This window comes from Cuculus canorus, chromosome 3 (genome assembly GCF_017976375.1).
Source record: "Cuculus canorus isolate bCucCan1 chromosome 3, bCucCan1.pri, whole genome shotgun sequence".
NCBI lineage: Eukaryota > Metazoa > Chordata > Aves > Cuculiformes > Cuculidae > Cuculus > Cuculus canorus.
In genome coordinates, this window is record NC_071403.1 from 53,284,704 (window position 1) to 53,311,119 (window position 26,416).

General features: G+C 38.2%; 1 protein-coding gene across 4 annotated transcripts in view; it reads right to left on the minus strand.

Annotated features, from left to right (window-relative positions):
• GRM1 (glutamate metabotropic receptor 1) overlaps positions 1–26,416 on the minus strand; it is a 186,819-nt gene that overhangs the window by 38,388 nt on the left and 122,015 nt on the right. For all 4 annotated transcript variants that reach the window (XM_054063653.1, XM_054063654.1, XM_054063656.1 and 1 more), the window contains exons 5-6: positions 7,419–7,665; positions 1,692–1,860 (exon numbers count right to left, since the gene is read on the minus strand). In XM_054063653.1, the coding sequence (XP_053919628.1) occupies positions 1,692–1,860; positions 7,419–7,665 (416 nt within the window). The remainder of the gene's footprint in view (positions 1–1,691; positions 1,861–7,418; positions 7,666–26,416) is intronic.

The following is a 26,416-nucleotide window of genomic DNA, read 5'->3' on the forward strand; positions in this document are numbered from 1 at the left end:
TAAAATTTGTATTTAGGAGTTTAGGGGTAATCTTTGTGGAGGATTCAATTTTGTTTTAAGGGAGCGGTTCTGAGTCAAAAATGAAAAACATTTTCCCTTTGGTGTAGAGTCATGGTGAGTGTTATATTTTCAATCAAACATGAGAAAAGGTTTAATCTGAGAGATGGTTCACGTCAGAACAAGTAGCGCAGACCACATTTATTATCTATTGCATAGTAAAAAGCATTAAACAAAGTCAAAGCTTAGAATAAAGAGTGATTCACACATATGCATACATATATATATATATATATGCACGCAAGCACAGGCACACACATAAATTCTAATTTACATTGAATTCTCTTTGGAGCTCATTACATCAGTGTAAGTAGAAATTCAAATAAGAGCACATTAAAAAATCTGCTGCTAAAAAGATTTAATGGGTCCTAGTAGAAAATAAAACCAACATGCAGTGATTAAGAACATGCTTTGGAACAGCTCTTTTGGAAACAAATGTTGCTGAAAGCTGTATCTTCCTCTGTTGTGAAAGTTGCTAAATGTAATGATCCACTGTTGGAAAGATGGTTTCCTCATCTTGACTGCTAGTTTCGTTACATTGAGGCTGAAAGAAACATCAAGGATATCTTCAGCTCACAGGGCTCTGATAAAGACTCTGGCTTTGTTTCCCAGAATGGAGGAATCCAGCCTTCTCTCCAGGATCTTGCAATCATCTATATGCAGAGTTAAGTGCAGCAGTGAAATATAAAATGTTTGTTTTATTGAATGCTGGCTTTGTGGGCTTTTTTTTGTTAACATTTCCTCCCGCAGTCTGTGGACAGAATCCAATAGACTTCAATGATGGGAGCCGAAGTTGGCAATTTGTATGCATGGTGTTTACATAAACACATATACACAAACTGCACAATCTCAAAAACAAGGAAAAGATGTTTTGGGGGATAGTAAATACTGATAATGTTTCCTCTCCAAGATTGTTGGAGTATGTCACTATGCCTTTGCCAAATCATCAATCACTTATTGCTTAGAGTAGCAATATAGAATTAAAAAGCTGCAAATGTGTTTATTAAATGAAATTAGAAAGAAAGGTCTGCTCTAAGGTGATTTTCCTGAATTGCCTTCTTTCCATTTTAAGCTTACTGCATCCATACCATTTTGATAGTGGTGGAACATGTCATCCAGACATGGCAGACTGCAAATTATTTGTAGCTTGATATAAGAACTAATGTTTAGTAAACACAGAGTGATTTCATTTGTGTTTCCATACCTCCTGTTGTGAACATGAGATACAGACAGTTTGGGATTTGTTGTCTTTTTCTTGCTGTGTTATTGCTGGAAGAAAATGCTGGATTCCCATGGGTCACATTATTTTCAGGATCAAGCCCGAAGTGAATCACAGCCACTGAATGTTATAGGCAATGACTAAGTGAAAATGTTGTTCTTTCTCACATAAGGTGAAATTCAAATCCTGTCACACTAGAAGATCCTGCATCACTATAAAGCACAATTTTAGAAAATATGTGCCTGTATATGGGATTGTAAGAGCAAAATGTTAATCTAGAAGTCTTTCTCAACTTTTGGCTTTTCTGAAGAAAAGGAAGTCCTGTCCTTTGGCTTGATAGAAGCTTGCTTAGGTTTAGGGAAAAAATACTGACTAGTTATTTACATTTCTATAGCAGAAAGAGTCTGAGGCATACCTTAATCTGGCCTTTCAAGCAAGGCTCGCTGCACACTGACCGGACCATTCCACTCTTGTTCATTTGAATCCTATAGTCATCAATGTTAAGCACACCCTCGTGCCAGGTCCCAATGAGGACGTAGTCATAACGGTTGGGCTCTATGTACTGCAGGTTCATGATGTCATATCTGCAAGGGAAAAAAGCAAATTACTCGCAAAACGGAGACTAAAAACTTATCTTGATCTTCGTCTTCTGCCTCCATAAATATTCATGTAATCCCTTAACACTAGGGACTAGAATTTCACAGAAACACCAAATACAGTAGGATTTGTGGCAGGATCATGGCAAATGACAGCTCTGATTGCTACACAATTACTGATTGCTTGACTTACTTGCATAAAACCGTGAGTAAAATGTATGAGTCCAGGAGGAACTGTACGTCAAAGAAGGTGAGCTCTGCTAAAGATGCACATGTAGGCACTGCCTGGATGGTGTGGTTTTCAGCCATTATTCAAGATGTCCTTAACATTCATTTGGTGCCTACATATAAATTGGTTGTAGTATAGTCCCTGCTGGGAGCTCTGAAGTAATCGAGAAACGCTCTAACTAACTGAGCTGGTATGCCATGAGTTAACTACAAACACTACTTCAACAATTTATATTACCCAGCCCAGTAAGATTGTCAGGAAAAGGTAGCAGCTCAGGCACAAAATTTAGTCACCCTAGGCAAGCAGGAGAGCACTTTCCAAGGCTAATGTAAAGGAAGCATAAAACACTGCAAAAATAAACATTCAGCTACCCCACATCCATCATGGTCTTCCATGTGTTGGGCCTGGTGTACACATATCCCTTACAACTAATTATTCTGCTCCTTCTTTAACCCACAGAATGTGGTTTGTGCAAAGTGTGGGGTGATTTTCTAGCAATTGGAAATAAGCAAGGATAGGAGAATGAATGTTAGAAGGTGCACAGAGAGGAAGAAACACAAAAGAGCCTGGACCTACAGGCTGGCCTCTTAAGATGAGAAGGGGTAGAGATTTGTTTAAAAAAGTATAAGAGAAAGAGGACTGTGAACCAGAAATCAGCACTGGAGCTGAAAATCACAAAGCATCTTCTGTTTTCTAAGCCTGGGAGTTACTGCCTTGTTTTTCTGTACTGGATTGTCTCCATCTCTTTTTTTTTTTATGAGTGTTGCTAATCTGTATGTGCATTACGAATGAAAGGTAAGCAAAGTATGAGCCATAAATAAAACTGGAATGCTTGGTTGTGTGCAAAGAGACATATTCACTTCTTTGTTTTCCCTGCTGAGCTTCAAACACACAAAATTTCAACTCTCTCTGCATTTCACACAGGAAAGAGGTGCTGGAATTGCTCTCTAGACACCTTTTTTTTCTTAATTGATTCTTTAGCATGTCTTTAGTTAAAGATTATTTAAAGAAGTGCATATTTGCAGCTGTATTTAGACCCTAGTCTTGCAAATTTGCACGCTCAGAGAATGTCTGTGCTACTGCAGAGAGGTCTACTGAATCAGATGGGAAAAGAAACTCTCGTCACTGACTTCAATGGAGCCTCCAAGAAGAAAGCAGCTCCACTTGTTGGCAATCGGCTACTAATTGAGGGGTTGCTTAGAAAAGGTATAAATATCAAATTCAGTAGGAAATAATTTCTTCTTATATCTCAGTTCTTGCAAAGGAAGAATGTAAAAAAAAAAAAAAAGGAACGCTGTTTTCAGAATCATAAAGAATCAGGATAGCAAGAAGAAATAAGAGCCAGGTACTTTGTAACGTAGACTCAACAGACAGGAGTAAAGTTGAGCAGGAATTTACATACCTCTTCCTAGCAAGAAGAACATACTTAGATTTGAGCGTGACCCTGTTTTGGACTGATACAAAATCAGCTGCTGTGGCTTGGAAAATGAATTCAGGAAGTGGAATAAAAGATTAACTAAAACCTCACGTTGCCTTAATGGAATTTTTGAGCCCGCACAGATTGTTTTAATTTTTGCAAAACTATATTACAAGACACAGAATGCATTAATGCAATACCAATCAAGAACTGGTAATTTCAGGGATATGATTTTAGTTTGAAAGCCATTCTTATGTTTCCTTATAGCACTGTACTCTTTTCTATCAGTTATCTGTCAAAGAATTAAGTACGCAGACTAAAATGTCTTGCATATGACAAGTTGTAGAACAATGTTTGCAGCTTTGATACGCAGCTTGAGTTTTAAGTGTAAAAATGCAGCCTAACACATACACTGGGTACATGGAGACGTGCTTAAGTTCTTTATAATTTCTTTCTTTTCTTTAATGAAAATTTTCTGCTTTAAGTAAGGACACATTCAGTGCTGGAATACATCCCCCTGCCACTTCCCTCAGATACCTACAACTTTAATAGTTTTGGGCTGTGTCCAAGCTAAAAATTATTATTGCAAAAGAGGTGGGTTTGACAAGACTTGTAAAGCTATAAGAGAATGAGGACCATAGAGGCAGCAGGTTTTCACACATACATATGGCAGCATTTACAGAAGTCATGAAAACATTCCACATTCTGAAAGAGTTCTGAATGAACCCTTCTTTTAATATAAGAGCAAGCCCTCTGGCATATTGAGAAATGACGTAAAACCAAATAGGTGTCATCATATGAACAAGATACTTGTGAGATGAGCCAGATCACTAGCCAGCTGGTCACAGACATACTCTTACTCTGGTTAGTCTGACATAGCTGAAGTTATTTTTTTCCATAGCCATAATACCAGACTGGCAGTGAGGTGTGCTGCCCTGAAAGGCACAATGGAAAACAGCAATGCTGAGCAATGCTGGGATATAATTGGCCAAAACAACCACTCATGAAGCCAAATTCAAAACTAACCACATATATTTGACAAAAAGTCCTTTATATACAAGTTTGAAGTCTTTGCATTATGCATTTGATAATTTAATCAAAGCATTAGAGCTGATTAGTCGTATAGAAGCCAGAAGAGCTATTGGAAATTTTGAAATAGACGTACATCAGTCTACATCCAAATGTACTTAAGAGTAAAACTAACAACAGTATTTCTCTTAGCTTATGAACCTCAGCATTTCTCCACGCATCAGAGGTACACTGTAGAAGTTGAAAGGTCTCCTGTCTGTTGTCACATAGCATTTTATGGTCAGAGTCATATGAAAATTGTTTGTTCTAAAGAGGTAAGTTTCTTAATCTGCCCTTAGGTAAAAGCAGGCAGTTACCCTAGAATAGAAAAGGGCTTAAAACCGATCTGTCCCCAGCCCCTTACATAGGCCCAGAGAAGGATGCAGTGTTGATTTCTGCATCCATCACACCTTCTCTAGCTGTTTCTGGGAATTTGAGCAATATGATTACTATTGAGAAAGGAAATGGGAGGTACTCAATAAAAGTAAAAAGTTCAGCAATTTTACCAGCGTCTTCTTAGTGACTGTATAGTGAACTCATACTGTTGATTTCCCAGAGCTACATCCACATCATTTTTCCCGGAGGCAGTGCAAGTCAGTTAAGTGACTGCATTTGTGCCCTTATGATACAGGTCTGCTTCACATTTATGCATAAAAGCTTTTTTTAAAGAAAAGATTCTGCACAGGAGAAATAAATCTTTGGAAAAGTGCTTCACGTTTTCTAATCTCATTTTGATCAAAGTGGCATGGTCTATTCACTCATCCACCAAGAGCTTTTCATGTGGAGCTGTGGAAACACTAGGGCTAATCTGCAGCTAAATACTATTTTGTGTGAGCATAAACGATTGCTGACATACAAAGATCTGATGGACTGTACAGACCACATTTCATATACACGTCACCATTCTCTGACATGATATTGCCCATGTCATAAATGACACAGATTATCCCAAGGATTACAGCATCCATAACAAGAAGGTGAATTGAATTTTCTTGCCCAAACTTGCTAACTCCAGCTGTGAAAATAGGAATGAGGAACAACAAAAAAACCCTACATAAATTAACACACCAAATTCTAAATAGTCCAGAGAATCAAGAAAAAATGAACCATGCTATAGACCAAAATGATGGATGGAGTAAATTCTATCATTCTGATATAGATCCTCCCCTATTATGAATCCAGGAATTGTTCATTCTGTGCTTGGTACTTCTAAGAGTTACAGAAATGCTCTCGGGTGACAAGATAAAAATAAATAAGATTTAGGCTAAAACTGAAAAATTACAGCTAGCGAATAAATTGAAGACCTAACAGGCAGATATACGCAGGGGTGTAGTAATGCTTTTATAGAGATAAGTAGTGTGTAATAAACCTAAAACTACACTTAACAGGACTTTTCTGTATTATCTATATTATGTGTGCAAAGAATTTATGCATTTGTGTCAATAACGATGTGTTTGACCTAGGGAATTTCTTATGTCTACTTTCAAAATCTGACCTATCTCATCTATATCTTTGACTAAAATAATCTGAAGTATACAATGCTCAACAAGAACAGCAAACTGACCAGCTTTTTCTTTACAAAGTGTAACAAACTGTTTAAATGTATATAGAGTTTAAATATAATGAGCAATGCAAAGAGCGAATGGTAAAAAGTTTGTCAGTTTTCCTAATAAAGGCTAGTAATAGAGATAAGAGTTGCTTTAAGGCCACTGTATCTTACAAATACTTGAAGGGATATAGTAGACTGCAGAATCTAGTTTGTTCCAGAGCACTCTCTGTGTAACGTTGGCACTCAGATGCATTTATGCAATAAGCCCAAAGATGGAGTGAGAGAGTCTTTTATAATACTTTAATAACTCAGTAGGAAAACTTAACTTCAATGAAGTAACCCCTGAGAAGGTTTCAGTTATTAATGGATTGTGTACCTCAACAGAGGAATTAACTTATTTATAAAAAAAATAACCAAAACCAAAACCAAAACCAAAGCTCCTCCATCTGGGAAGTGTCACGCTTAAAATAGTTCAACAGATCCCATAAACTTAAATGAAAAGGAAAATGTTTCTGTTAGCTGGCTCCTGTAAGAGAAACAAAGGTGATGTCCAAGTCCACAGAGTTGCTGTCTCACCTTTTGCTCAGGTACACACTGTGTCTTCAAGGGAGTAGTAAACAGTATCAGTTGACACAGATGGTATTTACCAAAACCTCATATAAGTGAAATGCAGTATCTCCTTGCCAAAGAAACCCCACAGTATTTTCTTGGTCTACTTGACTTATCTTTAATGACTGGGACAACTAATCTTATTTGGAGTGAAACAAGTTAAGAAGAGCACACAGGAGTTCAGCAAGCAGAACTAAATAGTCTCTGGCAACAATGCAGTCCTGTGTCCTGGGGGCACTTGAAGTGGCAGAGCTCCAGTTGGTAAAGGTTGTGCTCTATAATCCTGCCTTCAAAATCTTAGCAAGCAAATGTTTCATTTAATTCCAGTCACTTATATTGCACTTCATACATATTAAAACCCTGGTGCTGCACCCTAGTGGTGTCTCAAACACCGAAAGTCTGAGAGATACAAGGTTTGCCTTCTCCTGAAACACTAGAGATTTTACAGGCTATAGTTCCTGTCTCAATATGAGCTGTAGTTATCAATATATCATGTGTTAGTAGTGTTATTCTTGGCTATTTGTAAGACTAATCCAGATAATTCCATTTATGTCTCTCAGTATACATGCTATATGCTTCAACAAAAGAGCCAAAGAAATCTCCATCACCAAATCCAGCAACTTTTCCACTTCCCAACACCTGGTTTAATTAGTTGAGATGAAACATCTGTTTACCTTCCAGGAGCATCTCCCTTTTCATCAAACCAAACTTCTTCTCCAGAAACACCGATGAATGAGGACTTGAGGAGGAACTCCAACAGCTTGCTGCCATCAATTGGCTTCATAGCATCACACAGACCAACATGTCCAGGGCAAAGAGAATGATGCATATTTTGTAGCCCATGAGCCATAGCATATATAGCATTGATGACAAATCCCATTTTACTGTCCTGCACGTAATTTTCTTCTAGGCTTTCATTGCCTACAATAGTAAGAAAAAAGTGTTGTAACAAATAAGGATGAAATAACATGAAAATATGAAAAAGCAGTGAGGTATAAAAAACGATTTTCTTATTTATTTTATAACACTTTACAGGCATAACCAAGATGCCAGCCAGGGATTTTAATAAAATTAAAAAAACCACAACCCTTTTATCCCCAGAAATCTTTAATTCATTGAAAGTGAAATGCCTCATGAGAAAGCACCATTTTAATCAAATTGTCAGCTTTAATTTGTTCTTTGGGGATTTTTTCCCTTGTCATTCCACAATTCTATTTATGCTAAGAAGTGTTAGACAACAGTCCAGCACTGGAATTATACATTTCATCTAGAACAATTTTTTAAAGTAATTTGCTTGTAAATTTGACTTTTTGTCACATTTGAACATTTTTTGTTTTGAAATCCCATGGTTTTGAGGGCCAAGATAGCAATATCCCTTTCAGTGTTAATAAGAAATCAATTTAAATCAACATCACTTCTCAAGTAATCAGAAATAATAAATTTAGCTAAAAGTATATACCAATTTGGAATTGCTCGAGAAAGTCAAATGAAGTTCTTAACACTAAAAGACTTTTTATATTACTGCAGCATGAGCAGACACTAAAGCCTCTGTCCATTGGTCAGAAACCATGTGGCGGTGAAGGTTTTCCCCACAGACAGGTTTTAGCTCTGATCTGCAGGCACTGCCAGAGGGTGCCATTTGTGATTGCATTTCACATCAGACCTCGCTGGGTCCTGGACCCTCACCCAGCTTCCCACCACGAGCTGCTGAATGCTGTTAGTGCTAACCCCAAGTCACGGAGGACTTCTGCTGCAGAGGTCTTACGGGAGCTGGAAGTAAGAAACCTGTCTTTTTTGTTTCCTTCTCCTGAGTCATTTTATCACAATATGCTTCAAACTGCAAGATGCTTTTATCTGTAGACCTCCCACATTATTCAGTGTTTAACAGGCATTTGCAATCCAGTCTCTGTTACTTTGTCTAAGCAACACCTTGTCTATGCTAGGGAAGTAGGATGTGTGAGAGACTAGGTGTTAACTGACAGTTCTCAAATCCAGGTTGGAGGACAGTTGTCATTTTAATATGAAGAAAAGAGAAAAATGGATGAGGAGCCAACAGAGATCTTATTGGTCAGGATTAAAGGAAGGGCAGTGACAAGTGACATTGTAGTAGGGGACTGCTGCAGGCCACTAGACCAGGAGGAACAATCAGATGAAGCCTTCTATAGACCAATAGGCATAGCCTCATTTTCTCAAGCCCTGGTCCTCATAGGGGACTTCAACCAAACCGATATCTGTTGGAGGGACAACACAGCAGGGCATAAGCAATCAAGGAGGTTCCTGGAGTGTGTTGATGATCATTTCCTTCTCCAAATGTTAGAAGAGCCAACAAGGAGGGGTGCTATGCTGGACCTTGTTCTCATCAACAAGGAGTAGCTGGTTGAGAATATGAAGCTCAAGGGTAGCCTTGGTTGCAGTGACCATGAGATGGTGGATTTCAAGATCCTTAAGGCAGTGAAGATGGTGCTCAGTGTGCTTACTACACTGGACTTCAGGAGGGAAGACTTTGGCGTCTTCAGGGATCTGCTTGGTAGAGTACCAAGGGATAAAGCCCTGGAGCGAAGAAGGGCCCAAGAAAGCTGGTTAATACACAAGAATCACCTCCTCCAAACTCAGGAGTGGTGTATCGCAACAAAGAGAAAGTTTGTTGTCATCATGGACAGCGGGACTGAGAACATCCACAGCAACTTTGCTGGTGACATCAAGCTGTGCGGCGCAATCAGCATGCTGGAGGGAAGTAGTACCATCTGGCAGAGCCGTCATAGGCTTGAGAGGTGGCCCATGTGCACCTCATGAAGTTCAAGAAGGCCAGGTGCAAGGTCCTGCACATGGGAAGGGCAAACCCAAGCACAAAAACAGGCTGGGTGGAGAATGGATTGAAAGCAGCCCTGAAGAGAAGGACTTGGGGGTGTTTGTTGATGAGAAGCTCAACACAACCTGGCAATGTGCACTTACAGCCCAGAAAGCCAGTCATGTCCTGTGCTGGATCAAAAGAATTGTGACCAGAAGGTCGAGGGAGGTGATTCTTTCCCTCTGTTCTGCTCTTGTGAGTCTCCACCTGGGGTACTGCATTCAGTTCTGGGTGCCCGTACAGAAGAAGGATGTAGACCGTTTGGAGCCAGCCCAGAAGAAGGCCACAAAAATGATCAAAGGATTGGAGCACTTATCCTGTGAAGACAGGCTGAGAGAGTTGTGCTTGTTCAGCCTTGAGAAGAGAAGACTCTGGGAACACTTTATAGCAACCTTCCAGCACTTAGAGGAGGCCTACAAGAAAGCTGGAGGGGGACATTTTACAAGGCATAAAGTCTTTAAACAGAAAGCGAAAGACTTAGATTAGATATTGGGAAGACATTCTACACTGTGAGCATGGTGAAGCACTGGAAGAGGTTGCCCAGAGAAGTTGTGAATGCCCCATTGCTGGAGGTGTTTGACGTCAGGCTGTATGGGGCTTTGAGAAAACTGGTCTAGTGGAAGGTGTCCCTGACAGTGACAAGAGGGTTGGAACTAGATGATCTTTAAGGTCTCTTCCAACCCAAACCATTCTATGAAAATCTACACATTCACCGAAACTTTCAAGTTAAAAAATATTTCCTTCCTCTAATGAAGATACGATATCGCTTTCAAATTGAATCATGAAAACCATCCTTATATTCATGCTTCAAAAAGGCTCCGATTTGGTAGTTCTTCTCAGCTTGTTTGCCCTGCAACTCAGAATGGTCAATGAGAGATTTATTAGGATAGCAGAGATCCCAGCAGCAGGTATGTCTACGGTTCTTTCTTTGGCTCTTCCTTGCACAGGAGATTCCTTGCAACTAGGCAAGAAAATCATGCTTCAGTAACTGCTTTCCACGTAACCTGAACATAGCAAACAGTTGTGATTGTGAATTTAAAAAGCCTTGTGAAAACAGCATGATCTGACTGAATGAGTTCATGTGCTCCTCTCACTGCTGTACATTCACCACCAGCAAGAAGCAGCTGGAGAAATGTTTCCCAGAGGCAATATATCTGCCACTTCTTTGGTGGGAGGAGGTTCATGGTTTCCATTCAAATCACATTAAATCAATGCCATTCAGATCCATGTTCAGAAACACAGAAAGAATAGAAACTTTAAATTTAAGCTGACATAATATTTACCCAAGGAAGTAAAGAGTATGCCACTACATGTATTTCACTTATGTACTGGATATAATGCAAACAGCATAGCCCAGATGTCTTTTGCCTGAATAAGTTAATGTACAGTCTGTATATGCTATCTCTAGGTGCGTTTTATCTCCTGATTAGTCCCTCAGGATTAACACACTGTGAATTTACCACCGAGTCTTCTTTGTTGTAGGTAGGATGTGAATCCTTACATGAAAGAGAGGCAGAAAGGCCCTGAGCTTGACACGACAGTCCTCTCTTTCTTGTGAATTTTCTAGGTAGTAAGTTGCAGAAGAGATCACAAACTCACTGATAGGACGCAGCACACACACACAACTGTTTTCTACCTGTCCTGCTTTTGGCTGGGATAGTTTTCTTTCTGGTAGCTGGTGTAGTGTTTTGTTTTGAATTTGGAATGAAAATAATGTTGATGACACACTAATGTTCTTAGTTGTTGCTAAGCCACTATGCACTTTTTAGCTTCTCATCCTGAACTGCTGGTGAGAAGGCAGGGGGTGCATTGGAAGCTCTGGGCAGAACAGCCTGGACAGCTGACCCATATCCCTTTGGATGTTCCACACCATATGATGTCATGCTCAGTATATAAATTGGGGGAGCTGCCCAGGAAACAGTGGTCACTGCTCAGGAATGGGCCAGGCATGAGTCACTGAGTGGTAAGCAGTTGTTCATTCCTTACTTTGTATATTCTGTTATTGCTGTTATCATCATTATCTCCCCTTTTTGGTGTTCTATTAATCTGCCTTGATCTGAGCCCACGAGTTTCACTTTTTTTTTCATTCTCCTTCCCACCTCACTGTGGAGGAGGGAGAAGTGAGCAAGTGGCTGTGTTGCTAGCTGGGGTTAAATCATGATGCTGCCTGAGAGTTTAACTCAGATACCTCCTTAATTTCTCTAATTATTTATTTTTTTTTTTGTAAACAACAATGACACTTGCAGGAGATCTGCTAATGATAGCATCCTTACGTATTTCCTGAGGCAAGCACTCGTGTGGCTGCCAGAGGCAGAAAACTAAATGTAACAGAACTTGCCAATGTTTTAGAAAGAGGCCATTTCCAAGCACATATTAACTTAGCAAAACGTGGACTTAATTTCTCATATTTCAATATTATATGCATACCTCCAAAGAGAATAAATATTTGATGGTGGGACAATTTGCTTTTAACTAATTAGAAGTGAATATCTAGCTAATATTGAGGCTCCAAGTATATAGTCTTACACTACAGAGGTGACTGCCTTAATATTACCCATAGGAATAATTGCACTGTAGTAGAAAGCAACATGCAAAGCATCAAATGGTAATGAATTGTCTACAGATCAGTAATATAAATATCCTTATGTGTAAATAAGCTATTTTGCAGTAAATCCAGCATGAGAAGTCATGATTTACTTAAACACAAATTCCTGCAGTCAAAACCCATTTTATTCCATTTTCATCATTAGGTGATATCGCTATACTTATGCATTTGAGCTTGTAAAAAATCGCTTATGACAATCAGCGAGAAATGTGTGTTTTTTAAAACAAATGAAAACATGTAATTTTGTTCAGCTAGGACACAACAGAGAAAATCAATGTTTAATTAAGTTTTCTTTGGACAACGTTTCAATAAATACAAGAACCATCTTCTGTTTGTTATGGGGCTTCTCTGTAAAGTTGTATTATTCCTCAGTAGGTCTTTGAAATGAGCAAAGAAGAACCCTGGATTGTGAAACTTTTATTTTTCCTTCCTCTCCTACCCTTTGGAAAAATACCATTGATCTACAAAGACTAATTTGGACACTGGGTTATATTAACACTAAAAATAGATAAGTATTTTGTTAACTTTTTTTTTGTTGTTGTTATTTTAGGGAGCTTAGCTTTCACTAAGCAAAGAAAAATTATAAGCCCTGTGAGTACTGGATTAATTGAAGTCACTCAAATCAGGCCGTTAATTTTTGAATGACCTTGAAGAATACATGCGTCCTATATTTCATACTTACTTATTTTTGTATCAGATGCAGTGTAAATCTTCCTTTAATAATTTCATTTTAATAGTTTCTTAATATTTGGGTAATTTTTTCTTATTACGGTTTTGGTTTTAGTCTTTGTTTCTGTCAAGCAATCCTAAAGCTGGAAAAGGAGCATTGTATATATACACATTTACTACTAAATTAAACAAACAAGTAAAAGCAGAAAAAAACCAAAACACTGCACTCTGGCTACACACAACTGAAAAAATACCCCTAACACTGCTAAAAGCAATACCTAAGTACAGAGGGAAGGAAGACAACATAGACCAAAATTTCATGAAACTCACAATAAGTCTTTCCTTTTACTACAATGTGCCTCAAATCTAATACTATTACTAGTATTACTACTATTACTAATACTAGCTTCAGCTAGGTACTTAGAAGGACCTGAATGTAAAGCAGCCATGGATTTAGTCTAGTGTCTTTGCAGTGAAGCTGGTGTGGGGCTAAAAGTGTTCTCAAGAGCAGAGCAGGTACTTGTGCAAATCCCACTTAACAAACTGAAATTAAGAAAAAATATACTATCAGAACTATGGCTAAAAATGAGTTACCTTTCATGTATAAAGCAAAGACAGGAAGAGTCTATGTTAATATTCAGTAAGAAATTAAGCACAAAGGATTACTCATTTGCAGTCCTCAGAAGGGCTGGGGCAGGAAGGAATTTGAGATGGAGATAAATGTAAAAACATTTTGGTTGGGCAAACTGATCAATACCTAGCCAGTTGATAAATTTTGAACAAACACAAGCATTTGGTAAAGAACACAGTCTGTTCACAGATGACTCGTGATTAGAACAAAAAGCCAAAATCTGCTGAACAAAATTGTAATAAACGGTAATGTTTCATGTGGAATAGGCAGATAGTTTTACTTTTTGTTACTATCATCTGCTGAATATTGAATGTCACATAAAAAGAGATTTTGTTGTTTTGTTCCAGTTAGGAACTATTTTGAGAGCTATTATCTTTTCTGGTGGTCCTGACAGAGGTCTGAAGGTCTTCAAAATTGCATGTGTTTTCTTCTTTATTTATAGGCATCTTTTCTGGGATTGATAAGCTATATGAGATTTCAGCTTTGTTGCAAGTTACAACATAGTGTTGGGTTACATTCAATGTAAGTGCTCATTTAAATGAAAAAAAATATTCTGGAAGCACAATCAGGGCTAAATTTCACTAGGAAGATGAAATAACAGAAATGTCCCATATCTGGGCTGCGTGCCTAACAACTTGGTACAAAGCCAGGCCAAGGATTATAGAGGACTCCCTCACAAAATGCCAGGTGGCAGAACAGGAGTTACACCATGAACTGGTAGAGCAGTACACAGGCTTGCATCAAATATCTATATGCTTTGGAGAAATCGTGGAAGCAGATTTCTTGTGCTGTCCTTCAGTCCTAACGTACATCACCTTAACCAGAGGATGGTCAGACACTGGAACAGGCTTCCTAGAGAGGTGGTCAATGCCCCAAGCCTGTCAGTGTTTAAGACAATGCCCTTAATATCATGCTTTAACCTTTGACCGTGGTCAGGCGGTTGGACCAAGAGATCATTTTAGGGCCCTTCTAACTGAACTGAATTAAAACAAACAAGCAAAAACCAAAAGAACGCCCCAAAACTCTGAGCAAATGTGCCCATCTGGCTCTGTACAAGTTTCGTAGAGACATGCTAGTAACATAGTGTGTCCTTGGAAAACATTGGGAGTTACATACCTTGCAATGTCTCTTGTTAGAGAAGACCTGAATAGCTCTAACCACAACAAATTTGGGTCACAGGATCTTGCAAGGAGCAGGGCATAAGGCTAACATGCTAAACTGAACCATCATTTCAAACCTAGGTCCCTAAAACTAAGAGCTAAAGATTGTTTTGGCAAATTGATAGCATATGAAAGTTGATGAGCAGACTTAGCCTACTGTGATTTTAGTGGAATTTTAGGATATTTGGTTTCTTAGAAAAATTAGAGCACTTTTATTCAGATTCTAAGCACAGCAGAGAAAATGCAATCAACTCTATGTTTCTGATTTTTCTCCTATTCCTTGAAATAGTTCTTTTTCTCATTTTATTTAGTAGTGCCTTATCCTTTGCATAACCATGACAACTAAAATTCTATGAAATAACTTTTGCAAAGGGTTTCATTTTTTTAAACTCATGTGCTGTTATTTGTTCTGATATTTTAAAAATATTGCCAGTTCTCTCCTTCTTACAATCTATTTATAGTCACTCTTACATTATCTAACAACAATGATAACAACAAAATTATTGAACAAATTTTACTTTAAGACACGGGAAAAATTAATAACACAGGTTATAATGTCTCTAAATGTAATTAGTAAAATGATAGTGTGTTCATAACCTTTGCATTAATTGGCCTTTTCTTATCACCTTTACAGTAACAAGTGCATTCTGTTCATTAATATTATATGGCTGAATTAAATCCTCACCTTTTGATGGTATACAAAGGACTTTTGTTCGTGCTACTGTGCTCATTATGTCTAAATGTAAGTCAGGGGCAACAATTCAAATTAGTAAAAGTCAGTTATTCTATATGAAGGCTTCTATACCTGCACCTCTTTAGCCCACAATCAAATATACAGCTACAGGAGTTTCAGAAATCATGTTTTCAGAAGTAATTGCCTGTTTTCCAGGCAATTCCAGCTGTAGCTGACTGCCTATGAGGAAGAGGCCAGGAAACGCTAACTGGTGACCAGAGCAAGCCAATTGTGGATCAGAGCTGAAGGCTTCACTTGCCATGGGCTGTCTCTATGACCTTGATGTCTCTGTGCAAGCTAGAGTGACCATAAACAATTGCTGGAAAAACTATTTCTTTTTTTTGTGTGTTTCACCAGGCCTAAAGAGGGTCACAAACAGAGACTTTATTTCAATCTCAATTAAAAAACAATTTGTAATTTCAATGAGACAGAATGATAGGTTGAAGAATTTCTCAATGCTTCATTCAGCCTAGAACAAAAAAATCCCATTATGGTAAATTATTGCTTCTTGTATGGTTCCTGCTCCCAGGAAACCAGTTATTATACTGTTTTCAATCAAAAGCAGATCACATGTATAATGGTTACCCCTTTACTTCCTACTTTGAGGTCTGCATTGTTGCAGCAGAGAGACAAGTTCAAGAGGCAACCAAATACGTTGAAAGAGAGAAGAGATAGGACACATAGAGAGGGTGGTAGAAGAGCTATCAGAAAGATACAACATAAAACAGCTAACTCAATTCCCATTGAATGTGTACTATTTGTTTGACTAGGGGAAGCTCCACTACCTGTCAGGTAGGAGTGAGGAAGTTTGTATTATTTAAAAAAAAAGGGATCTTTCCTTAACTACCTCCTGAGCATCATGTCACCAGTCTATAGAAAATAATGGATCACTCTATAGATTGATAGTTGCTCTGCCCTTTGGCAAGAGACGCAGCTAAGCTTCCACTGGAGCAGCTAAAATGAGGAAACATTTTACAATATGCAGGTTCTGCACCAGATTTCAAAACACACTGATGAACACTTCACCTCTTAAGGTATTCATAAAGCAACAAATGGAGTTCACAGGGTTGCAGATTTCATTTTCAGGATGTCATTAAATCAGAAAGGTTTTGCTTCCATTCTTCAAATGGTTTTTGTTTCCCCAAGCGAAGAGATTAAATTCACACAATTATATTTGATGTATTTTTCCCTGAAAAGCTAGGATACAATTACAGTTACCAGTTGAGATACCCTGCTATTTTCTTTCTGAGCATGGGAAAATCTGTAGGTCTCCGAGATACTACTGCTGTGTTACATCTAGTGAATGTTGGTTTTTAATTGGGATTAGTGTACTTCTGTTCTTGTATAAAACTACAGAGAGAAGTGAAATTCATTCAAAAGTCAGGCATTCACCAGAAAACCTCAAAAATTTGCACTAGAATTCTCAGTCTAAGGCACTAACAGGGTATTGACTGCAGTAATATTTGTGTGCAATGAGTTATTTATTTTCCCTGGAAAAGCTGATCAAATAACTGAAGAACCTTCTTCTCCTGGAATAAAGCTGTTATTGATTTTAAAAGAGTTTGGGGATTTTTTTACTCACTTTTACCTACATGTCTTTCTCAACTGTCAACTCAATGGCTAATGGAAACCAAACATGAATCAAAGTCCAGGTTCTCTTTCATTCCAGATGCCTAATGCCTAACCCTTAGGAGAGTAGTCCCCCATTTAGATATACTGTATACCACCAGTATCTTCAGTTTCCTTGCCTGCTTTTGTGAGGATGTCACGTTATTCTTCAGTGTTCAAGAAGAAGTGTCTTCCTTTTGTCTCCTGTGTGTCAGAAGCAATGGGGAAAGATTTTAATTAAATTTACTTTCTTGATTCTCCATGTCATGTTATGTAAGCATATTAGGGCTTTGAGAGCTTAGTGTCAAAGACTCCAAAATAAGGCTGGCATACACAAATACAACAGTGCCACAGTGAAGCTGAAATATTATGAGGAAAAATGATTGCACAAGCTGCTGACTCACTCATTAATCAGATGTAGGGAGAGTCTCAGACTTGCTAGGTACTGTGTGGGAGAAACGGGACTAAGCAGTGCTGCCAGCCCTACATCAAGTCTGAACTCAAAGCCCAGGCACCATGCAACTTGGGAGTATAACAGAAGGAAAACAATCTCTTTCTAATTGCTCCTGTCTTCCCCAGTGTACAAACTTTGCTTAGCAGGCACAGGAGTCTGAATCTTACTTCCCTTTCCTGCTCTTTCTGCCTCTCCCCATGGACATTCAGATTCTCACACAGCTATATGACTCCAGGAAAAGCAGATTTGAGATATAAACGCCAAGTGACACATGCACATAACTCATGCTCATTCTGTGGCAGATGAAAAAGCTATGTTAGAATGCGCCTGTGTCCAAGAGAGCAGAGAGAACTTTCCTCTTACATCTCCTTTCTAGTGACCCAAAGAGACTAATCAGGGAATGAGAAGACTGTAATTTCCCAAAGGCTGGCTGTAGCTTCAAGGAGATGTGTGTATGCCTGATGTCAGTACATGACAGTGCTGGAGCAAGCAGGCAGAGCACGTCTGGGTAAGGTATTACATATTTGCAAACACTGCCAGCTTGTGTGCAATGATGCAGCCCCTCTCTGACTTTGGAGGAGGCTAGAGGAAACTGGATACCTTTGCCAGCACTGTCTCACTGGAGGAGGAAGCAGGTGAGTGCAAAACAGGCCTGTGGTGGAGAAAAAGTTCCTTTCCCCCTTCTCCATAGACCTGCATCACCTGCTCTATCTCTTGTGTAGGCTAGCAGTAAAAGAAAGGCTCAAAGGGAACTACAGTACACCACCTAAGAGCCACGCTGGCAGCAGAGTAATCTGCATGCCAGTCACTCCAGGAGAGGACTGTCTCTTTCTTCATTAGGCTGCCCCGGCAAGGTGTAGCTCTGTACCATCACAGGTTAGCAATTTACACAGATTCCTATCAATGAGAGCTGAAAAAACCCTAATTGCAGGGTTGAAAAGTTCCAAGAATATGTGTCCACAGAAATTATTCATAGCAACAGGAGAAAGAGCTAACAAGCAGAGAACTTTCTTTACAGGATAATGTATATATCACGTGCTGTCAAATAAGGTCTGGAGAGATTCACTTATAGCAGACGGCTTGACAGAAGGTCATCAGCCTAATAAAGATTCTATAGGTAATAACACTCTGTCCTGAAAACTCTGTTTCTTCCCACTGGACTAAAACTCTTTATAGAGGTTTTTACTTCCTAAAAAAAAGAATTTGGCTTGTTGAGATTCTTTCTCCTATAAACAAGGCTGCAAGCTGATGTTTGAATCCTCTTCTGTACATATCCAGTGCTATAAGCTGTTAAAGGCTTGGCAGGAAATTTTGCCATTCTTTCTCTTTGTTCCTAGCTTTTAGTGGAATGATCATGATGAAATAGCTCTGAAGTGAAGACTAGTTTTTAATGAAAAAGAAACTGAAGAATATACAGAGCATAGCTCAGTGAAAGGTAAAAAAAACAGTCCCTGTCAAAACAAATGGAAGATCCACACCAGTGATATTTGTATGTGTTCATGCAATGCCATCAGCTTGAGAAATACAGTTTACGGAATGTCCAGTGGTGAAGAACCATTATTAAAATCTTACAGAAGGTTAAGTTTTATGGTTATTGATTACCCCATTTTGGCTATTATCTTAATTCCTGTGCTTTCGAATTAATAGACTGGGAAACAACAGAGAAAAGTAACTGTTCCTATTTGAGATAAATCAGTTTCTGTATCTTGGACTACCAGGTAGATGCAGTTCAGAGTCAATTCAAATGGTTTGAAAAGAAGCATGACTTCATATTTATATGCCATGTTTTTCATGGCTGCATTCATGTACCAAACTGGGACTATACCTGCAACTGCCACAATGCACATAGAATTATGTTCTTCCATTATTATGCACATTTTTATTAAGATGTTTGGACTTAACTCCCTTATGAAGAGATTAAGTTGTAAAGATACTTAACTTACGTGATGATCAGAAAAAAAAAGTCAACACTGGACCCCTTTAGCTTATAGAAATTAACCCCCAGACAAAATGCTGTGATCACCTGTTGGAAGAGTCATGGAACTGACCAGGAATCTGGCATGGAAAGACAGCAGCTAATTAGTGCCTACAGTCAAATACTCAAATGTAATGAATGTTCATACTCAAGACTTAAAACTAAAGATTAATAAAACTGACTGTGATTCTGGACTTGGAGAACCCATCAAGTCAAAAGTAGCTAAGGCTTTAAAAAAATCTACTCTAATTTAGATAGTTAGGACATAACATTAAATGACATGTTCATTTTAGAAACAAGCAACATAGAAGACAATCTGAAATTATTCCAATGCCTTTCTTAGAGACAGAGGGTAATTATTATGAGAGCTTGACAAATAATTATTATGATTAATTTGTTTTTCTTAAAAGCTGGACTGTGTACAAATTGCCTGCAAAATGACCACAACACGTTCCATTTATTTGAAATTATTATTTAAGTTCTTCAGCAAGACACTATTCTCAGCTCCTATTTTAATTAGAAATTAATATTTCATCTTTTAAACAGCAATAAAATATGTCAGCTGATTTTTTTTTTGTTGTTCCTTGATTGAATGGTTTGTTCATGTAATCAGCAAAGACACTGATTTCAAATACCAATATAGCATTTGAAATCCATTTAATTATTTTATTAGGTTACTAAAATTTAATGCTGACAAGAGTATTTTAATGGTCAAGATCAGCCTTTGTGTTTAAAGGACATAGGCAATAGCACAGTTATTTTAATGGAAGATTTACAAACAGGGTGAATGGAAAGGAGGACTTTTGTCCTGTCTGATCCTGGCCAGAGGCCATACTCTAATCTAGCATCACAAATTCTCCAGTCTCAAGTTATTCTTTGACTTTGATCCTTTCCTTTTTTAAATTATTTTCTTTCTTTTTTCTTCTGTCCCCTTTCTTGGGAATATGACAAAAAGGAATTTAATGTTACTTATACTGTTTGTCCTAGTGCTTCTTTTATCACACCCAGTTCAACAATAAACTATCTCTGAGCCTGTCTTTCAAGCTCTGAAGGGTCCCACAAGTACTCAAGCTCCCAAAGCTTCAGGCACCATTTAAATGGGACTGGTTATTATCACAAAGACCTTGATGTGCCTGCTTCTCTTGCTTTCATTACAGCCTTCATCCAGTACCATCCTGGTTCCTGACCCAGTGTCTCCAAGGACAGAATTCCACAGAGCCCATTTTCTACATGACCTGAACACCTTTAAAGAAACAATTAAAAAGAAAGAAAACCCAGCCTTCAGTCTTCCACTCTCCCTCAGGTAACTATATAACCTTGCTGTCTTATTTGCATGCTCCATTAAAGACATATTTAGAACTACTATTCTTAACAGATCTGTTAATTGGAACAATTCTAGCAGATAATGAGTTGCTGCTAGTCTTACATGATAGAGGAATGAACACAGTTAAAATTAAATTAATTTACAAATTTAGAGAAATATTTGAAGATTATTGTGTTGTTCATTTAGCTTTAATCATGCTTTTCACTCTTAACTTAAAAAAAAACCAAAACCAAATAGTTAAGTTGGATACCCTTACAGATATCCTATTGTAACACACAATGATGGAAAAATGAAAAGCATAGGAAATAGAAATGATTATATTTCAAATGTAAGGCTTTTCATGTGAAAACTGAGACTTTGTCTGAAAGAAAGAGGCAGGATTCACTAATTGTGCTGCAGCTTTCAGAATATTAACCACCTTAGTTTCTTAAATTAGGAACCTGAATACATATTTGGGCATCTAATTAATTGACTTGATTAATACCTGAAATTCTCTAGCTGCTGCTGCCTTCCATGGGAATTGTGAGAGATCAGTACCCTTAAAAATCAGGCCAATTTATCTAGGTCTCAGAGCACGCACTTCAGGAGCCTAATTTTGGGCATGTTCATCAAAAAATGCTGGTTCAGAGTCAAAAACAAGCAACCTTCATATTAAATATAGAATCTATTACCACTGAATGGGGCGGAGATGTTAATAGATATATGTTACATTTATGTTAAATATTCTGCACCTATACAACACCTAGAACCATCAGTTAGGATCACAGTGAAGAATATTATGAAAATAATAAAATACACATATTCATTAATCTATCCTCTCTGGAGATCTGTGCTCCTATCTGGCGTGGAGATAGCTAATGGAACAAACCACATAAGCTTTTCTCTGTCCATTGATCTATACCTGTAAACATCTAAGTAAAAGCTCATGCTTGTCAGTGTATGGGAATGAGATCCTGTGGACTTCAAAAGTATGAGCCGATATCTCATGCTAACATTGGACCAAGCACTGCTCTCATGGTAGGACACCAACCCATGAGTACAGAATAGGCAGGTACAGAATAGGTGGCCTAACTGGTCTTTTCCTACTTTAAATTTGAGTGGTTCTCTAAGAGTCTGAAGAACAGTCAGGCAAGATATCTAATATTTATCATGCTTTAAAATAGTTTTGATTTAAGATGGGTTTCAGAATTCTTGCATGACAGTGTACCACCCATCAGCCAGTACTACTGGTTTCCAGTTTCCTTTATTATTATTCTTTAAGAGCAAACCACTTCCTCCTCACTTCTGCTCTCAAAGTTAAGGTAGTATTAAGGACACCAGCATTATCTGCCCAAGTATAAATCAGTAAGAATGCCAACATGTCTCACTTCTGCAGAAATATAGCTCCTTCAAATTTCTTCTTTGCCAACTTTACTGTTGCTTTTGAATTTTCGTTTTTTTAAATAGAACTTATCCTCACACAAGAAATCTTCTTAATGAAGAACTAGCCTCCTGGAACCTCGTTTTTGCATGCCAATGCGGTGGATTTCATATGTGCAGCATGAGCATAGCTGGGTGCCCAGGCTACTAACCAGCCCTGCAGCCACATATTTGCTCTCAGAGTCTCCTAATGCTTCCCAGGATCAAAGGCAGCTGCTGTAGCTGCTCTGGAGGCGAGGAGCAAAGTGGCCTCAGCTACCCTAACTAGTGCTTAGCTGGAACATGCTAGAATTTAACAAAGCACACTCAGTTTATGTTTTAATTTAAATGTCATTTTCAAATGATTGTTAGAATGATACATATATTCCTTTGGAGCCCTTGGAATATGCAGTACATTAATCAAAATGCATAGATCACAAAGACCCAGTTTATTTTCCCCTTAATTGGACATATGCCTAGAGCTGTGTTCAAATACCATATCACAGAAAAGATTCATTTTAGAGTGAAGCCAAGATTAGAGGCTTCTGAATGATGTCTGCATGAGGACAATGTATCGTTGATTAGCAGTGAACTAGAGCTAAGCAAATCAGAAGATAAAATAAGTGTCCCTACTCTTTATGCAGATATTAAATTCAACAGAAAAACAGAATCAGGATTCTTTCAGATCTGAAGATCTCCTTTTTCTCCTCCTTTTTTCCTGGGTATAGCCAGATGTGATAATGCAGAAAAAAAAGGAATATCAAGACGAGTCAAACACAAATTGCTGAAGTACTTGAGATATGAAAATGGGCCCTTGTGATGTGATTTTTTAGATTTAAAAAAACTTGAAAAACAGGCAGAGTAAACTGGCCTTTGCAGAAAGTAGACAGTACAGTGGACAGCACGACGTGTAGAGTGCTATCGCTTTGAAGATAACAGGCCTGATTTTCCAGCTCTATATATCTGAGCCTCAATCCAGAGCTAAATTAAAGGTTTGTACTTGCAGATTCCTCCAAAGCTCCTTTCTATCATATGAATTTCAAAAATCTGAGCTGAAGGAAACCTTCAGAAATCATCATCTCACACCTTGCTATGCTGCAGTGGCTCTGGCTCAGCCAGCAGCCCAGTCTAGTTGCAGTAGTGGCTTTCATTATATTTCCCTAGTTCCTTCCACACCGTCAGGCTTCTGCGCTCTGCTAGACCTCCCAGTATGAGTGGGAAAATGGAATTTAATTCTAGCGACTCTACTTTTTGGAGGACACACGTTTCCTGTGCATTCCAGTACAGCTGATTCCGAGTAGGAAGGTTTGTGGCTTGTATGGTTCAAGTTTTACTACTCGGACTCATGATTTATTCTTTACACCACTGCTTGCTCAAGATCTATTAAGAGGAACACATTAATTTTAAGGACTTTATTGCCTGTTTTTCAGCAAGTATCCATGTGCACAAAAGATATCCCTGGGCTGCAGCTAGACATGTATCAGTGTGCAGGTTTGTGCCTACACATTAGCTCCTACTGTAGCTCCTTTGTACTTGTATTTATGGGGTAATTAGGCCAGTAATTACAACCTGTTAAATTTCAAGCAGAGTTTAAAAAGTTTCCAACTCTGAGTGAATGAGAAAAGGGAAGATAGGACTTAATAAAAGACCAGGAGGGCTAACAGAAGGCAGCCGGCCCTGTTTTCAGGTCAGTCACCTCTGTTATTTCACGTGGTTTACTTACTGGTTTGGTTAAACGGTTACATCAAGGTTAATTGTTCTGATGTGTGACTTCCACAATTAATTTCTAGGAACATGTCTATTCATTTTTTGTGTGTGCTTTTGTCCTCACCATGCTCCTGAAACAAATTGAAAGTACCTGTGACAGTCTGAGCAACCAGGAGTGCCCCCATCTTTCTCTAGACAGAGGAAACCAAAGCACTAAGGAGATACAAGGGAGCATGATTCATGTATCTTGTTTCTTCGCAGTACCATTGCTTTACTCATGTAAAGGAGAAGGCTGAATGTCACAAGCCTACCCAAGGACTGTTCTAATCCCAGAACTGGAAACTTGGACTGTTAAAACCAACAACAGAAAATGAAGATGTAATATAAGATTGAGAAAACTTTTGTCATATCCTGCTGTAATGTGTATATATTCTGCAAATAGCCTGCTATGTTTTTTAAAATGGAATAGGTATGCTGTTTTATCCCTTTATTTGATGAAGATCTCACTTTTTCATGGCTCTCAAAAGAAGAAAAATATTTATTGCTATTGTATTTTGATTGACAGCCTAGTTTAAAAGTATTCTTTGAAACAGAAAATGTTAGATAAATGTAACTGCTTTAATCCAAACATAGAAATGAGAAACTAGAAGCAATTGAACAAAAACCTGTCCATAGATAATGTCTTCTCAGAATAATTCATATAATTTATCACAGATAATCACATTACTAATCTTCCTGTTCTTTAAGCCTTAAAAGCTGTCTGTGACCTTGTTTGGAAAATAAAATGAGGGTACAGCTCTCCTGTCCTTATTGGCTGTAAAAAAACTTTTCTAAGAAGGGTAGCAACTTGAGTTCTTTCATATGAATTGTCTCTCATAGGCTTCTCATCTAGATGCCCATGAAACTGAGATCAGTTTTGATCACTGCTGTGGGATGAAGCCTAGGACCTCCTGCCTCATCCTGAGGACAAAGAAAGAAACACAGGGCTCAGCCCATTTGCAGGACCAAAGTATATAACAGGAATCCAAAGCAGGGGTTAGGGACAGTGAATCAAAAGATACATAATATACACAACAGCTTGAAAAAGTTGCGGTCAAGTCAATAGCTTGATTCCTTCTGCAAAGGCTTATGAATATGTCGGATATATATACTGCACTGGGTGATTTACAAGCAGTGACTGATCTGGCAGTGTGCATGCTCAGGCTATTGTCTTATAATTAACTTTTGATATATTGTAGGGAAAGTAGGTACTGTTGTAGATGGTTCTGCGTATGCAAGATCTCATGGGTCAAGTGATCCATGGGGGAGCCTTGCAGATACTGAGATTAAAGGAATATTCTCAGAGAGACATTTATGAGCACTTCTGACACAGTAGAATGACCCCTAATAATGTTTACCAGATATAATTCGTCTAACTAACCACACAACTCAAAACACTCTGAAAACCACTCAGATCAGCTCTGACTGGAAATGCATTCACCCTTTTCACAAAGGGAAGAAACAATCAATTACATGTCCTGGGATGGTTTGTCCAATGATATGAAAAAATGAGGGTCCCATGTTATCTTACATAAATTCATCACAACTAAGATGGGTCTTAGGAAAAAAGTCCTTGATAAAAGAAACTCTGAACTACATTACTGATGAACTCAATGTAGTCTGAAACATGCATTAGCCAGGTACAAAACTATCTGAGGATGGGAGTAGGTCAGCCATCAGTCTTCTGTCTTTCTATTTGGTGCAATAAGTGCAATCAAGGAGAACTTCACAGACAAATATGGGAAATCAAACACCATGACAGGTGTGAGTAGAGGCTCTGTAGACCTTCTAAAAAGACACTACTATCCTATGTCAGAGAAAAACTCCAACATCACTAAAACTATAAGGACTGTCCATGTCTGAATGAAATAAAAATGTTTGGTTTTTTTTAAGGGTGACTGACAATGGTGGCAAACACTAAAGGATGCTTTTCAAAGGCATCTTAACTAGAGGAAAGCAAGTCAAGCTGGCTCCAGAAGCACTTGTTGAAATGATTGGATTTAATATCTTGGACATAATTTCCCACAGACATAACTGTGCTAAAAAACAGCTAAAATACCTCTGCACCATCTTTTGCAGACCATGGCTATTCCAAGAAAAGTGAATGATTCAAGGTCTTTATAGTGACAAAATAATCCATATTCACTGCAATTTTTATCTCAAGAAGTATGACTCTGCATTATTCTTAGTAAAGCATAAAAGCCTTTTCTGGAATATTTACTCTTACTCACAAACTCTTTTCTGCTATCATTAATATGTTCTGCCAATGATTTGACATGCTATGAAAATTTATGGTGAATATCCAGAACTGCTTAAGTGTGATAAAAGCTTATGTCCCCTTTCTGGGTGAATCTGCTGATGCAGAAGTAGGATGAGAAAAGATGCTTAGGACCAAAGTTGACACTCAAATATGATGGCCAAACAGATTACTGGCAGGAATGAAAGCAAACGTCATCTTGGCTATTGATAGAGCAGCCAGTGACTGCAGCATGTGGTTGCTTCTGTACTACCTCCATCTTTT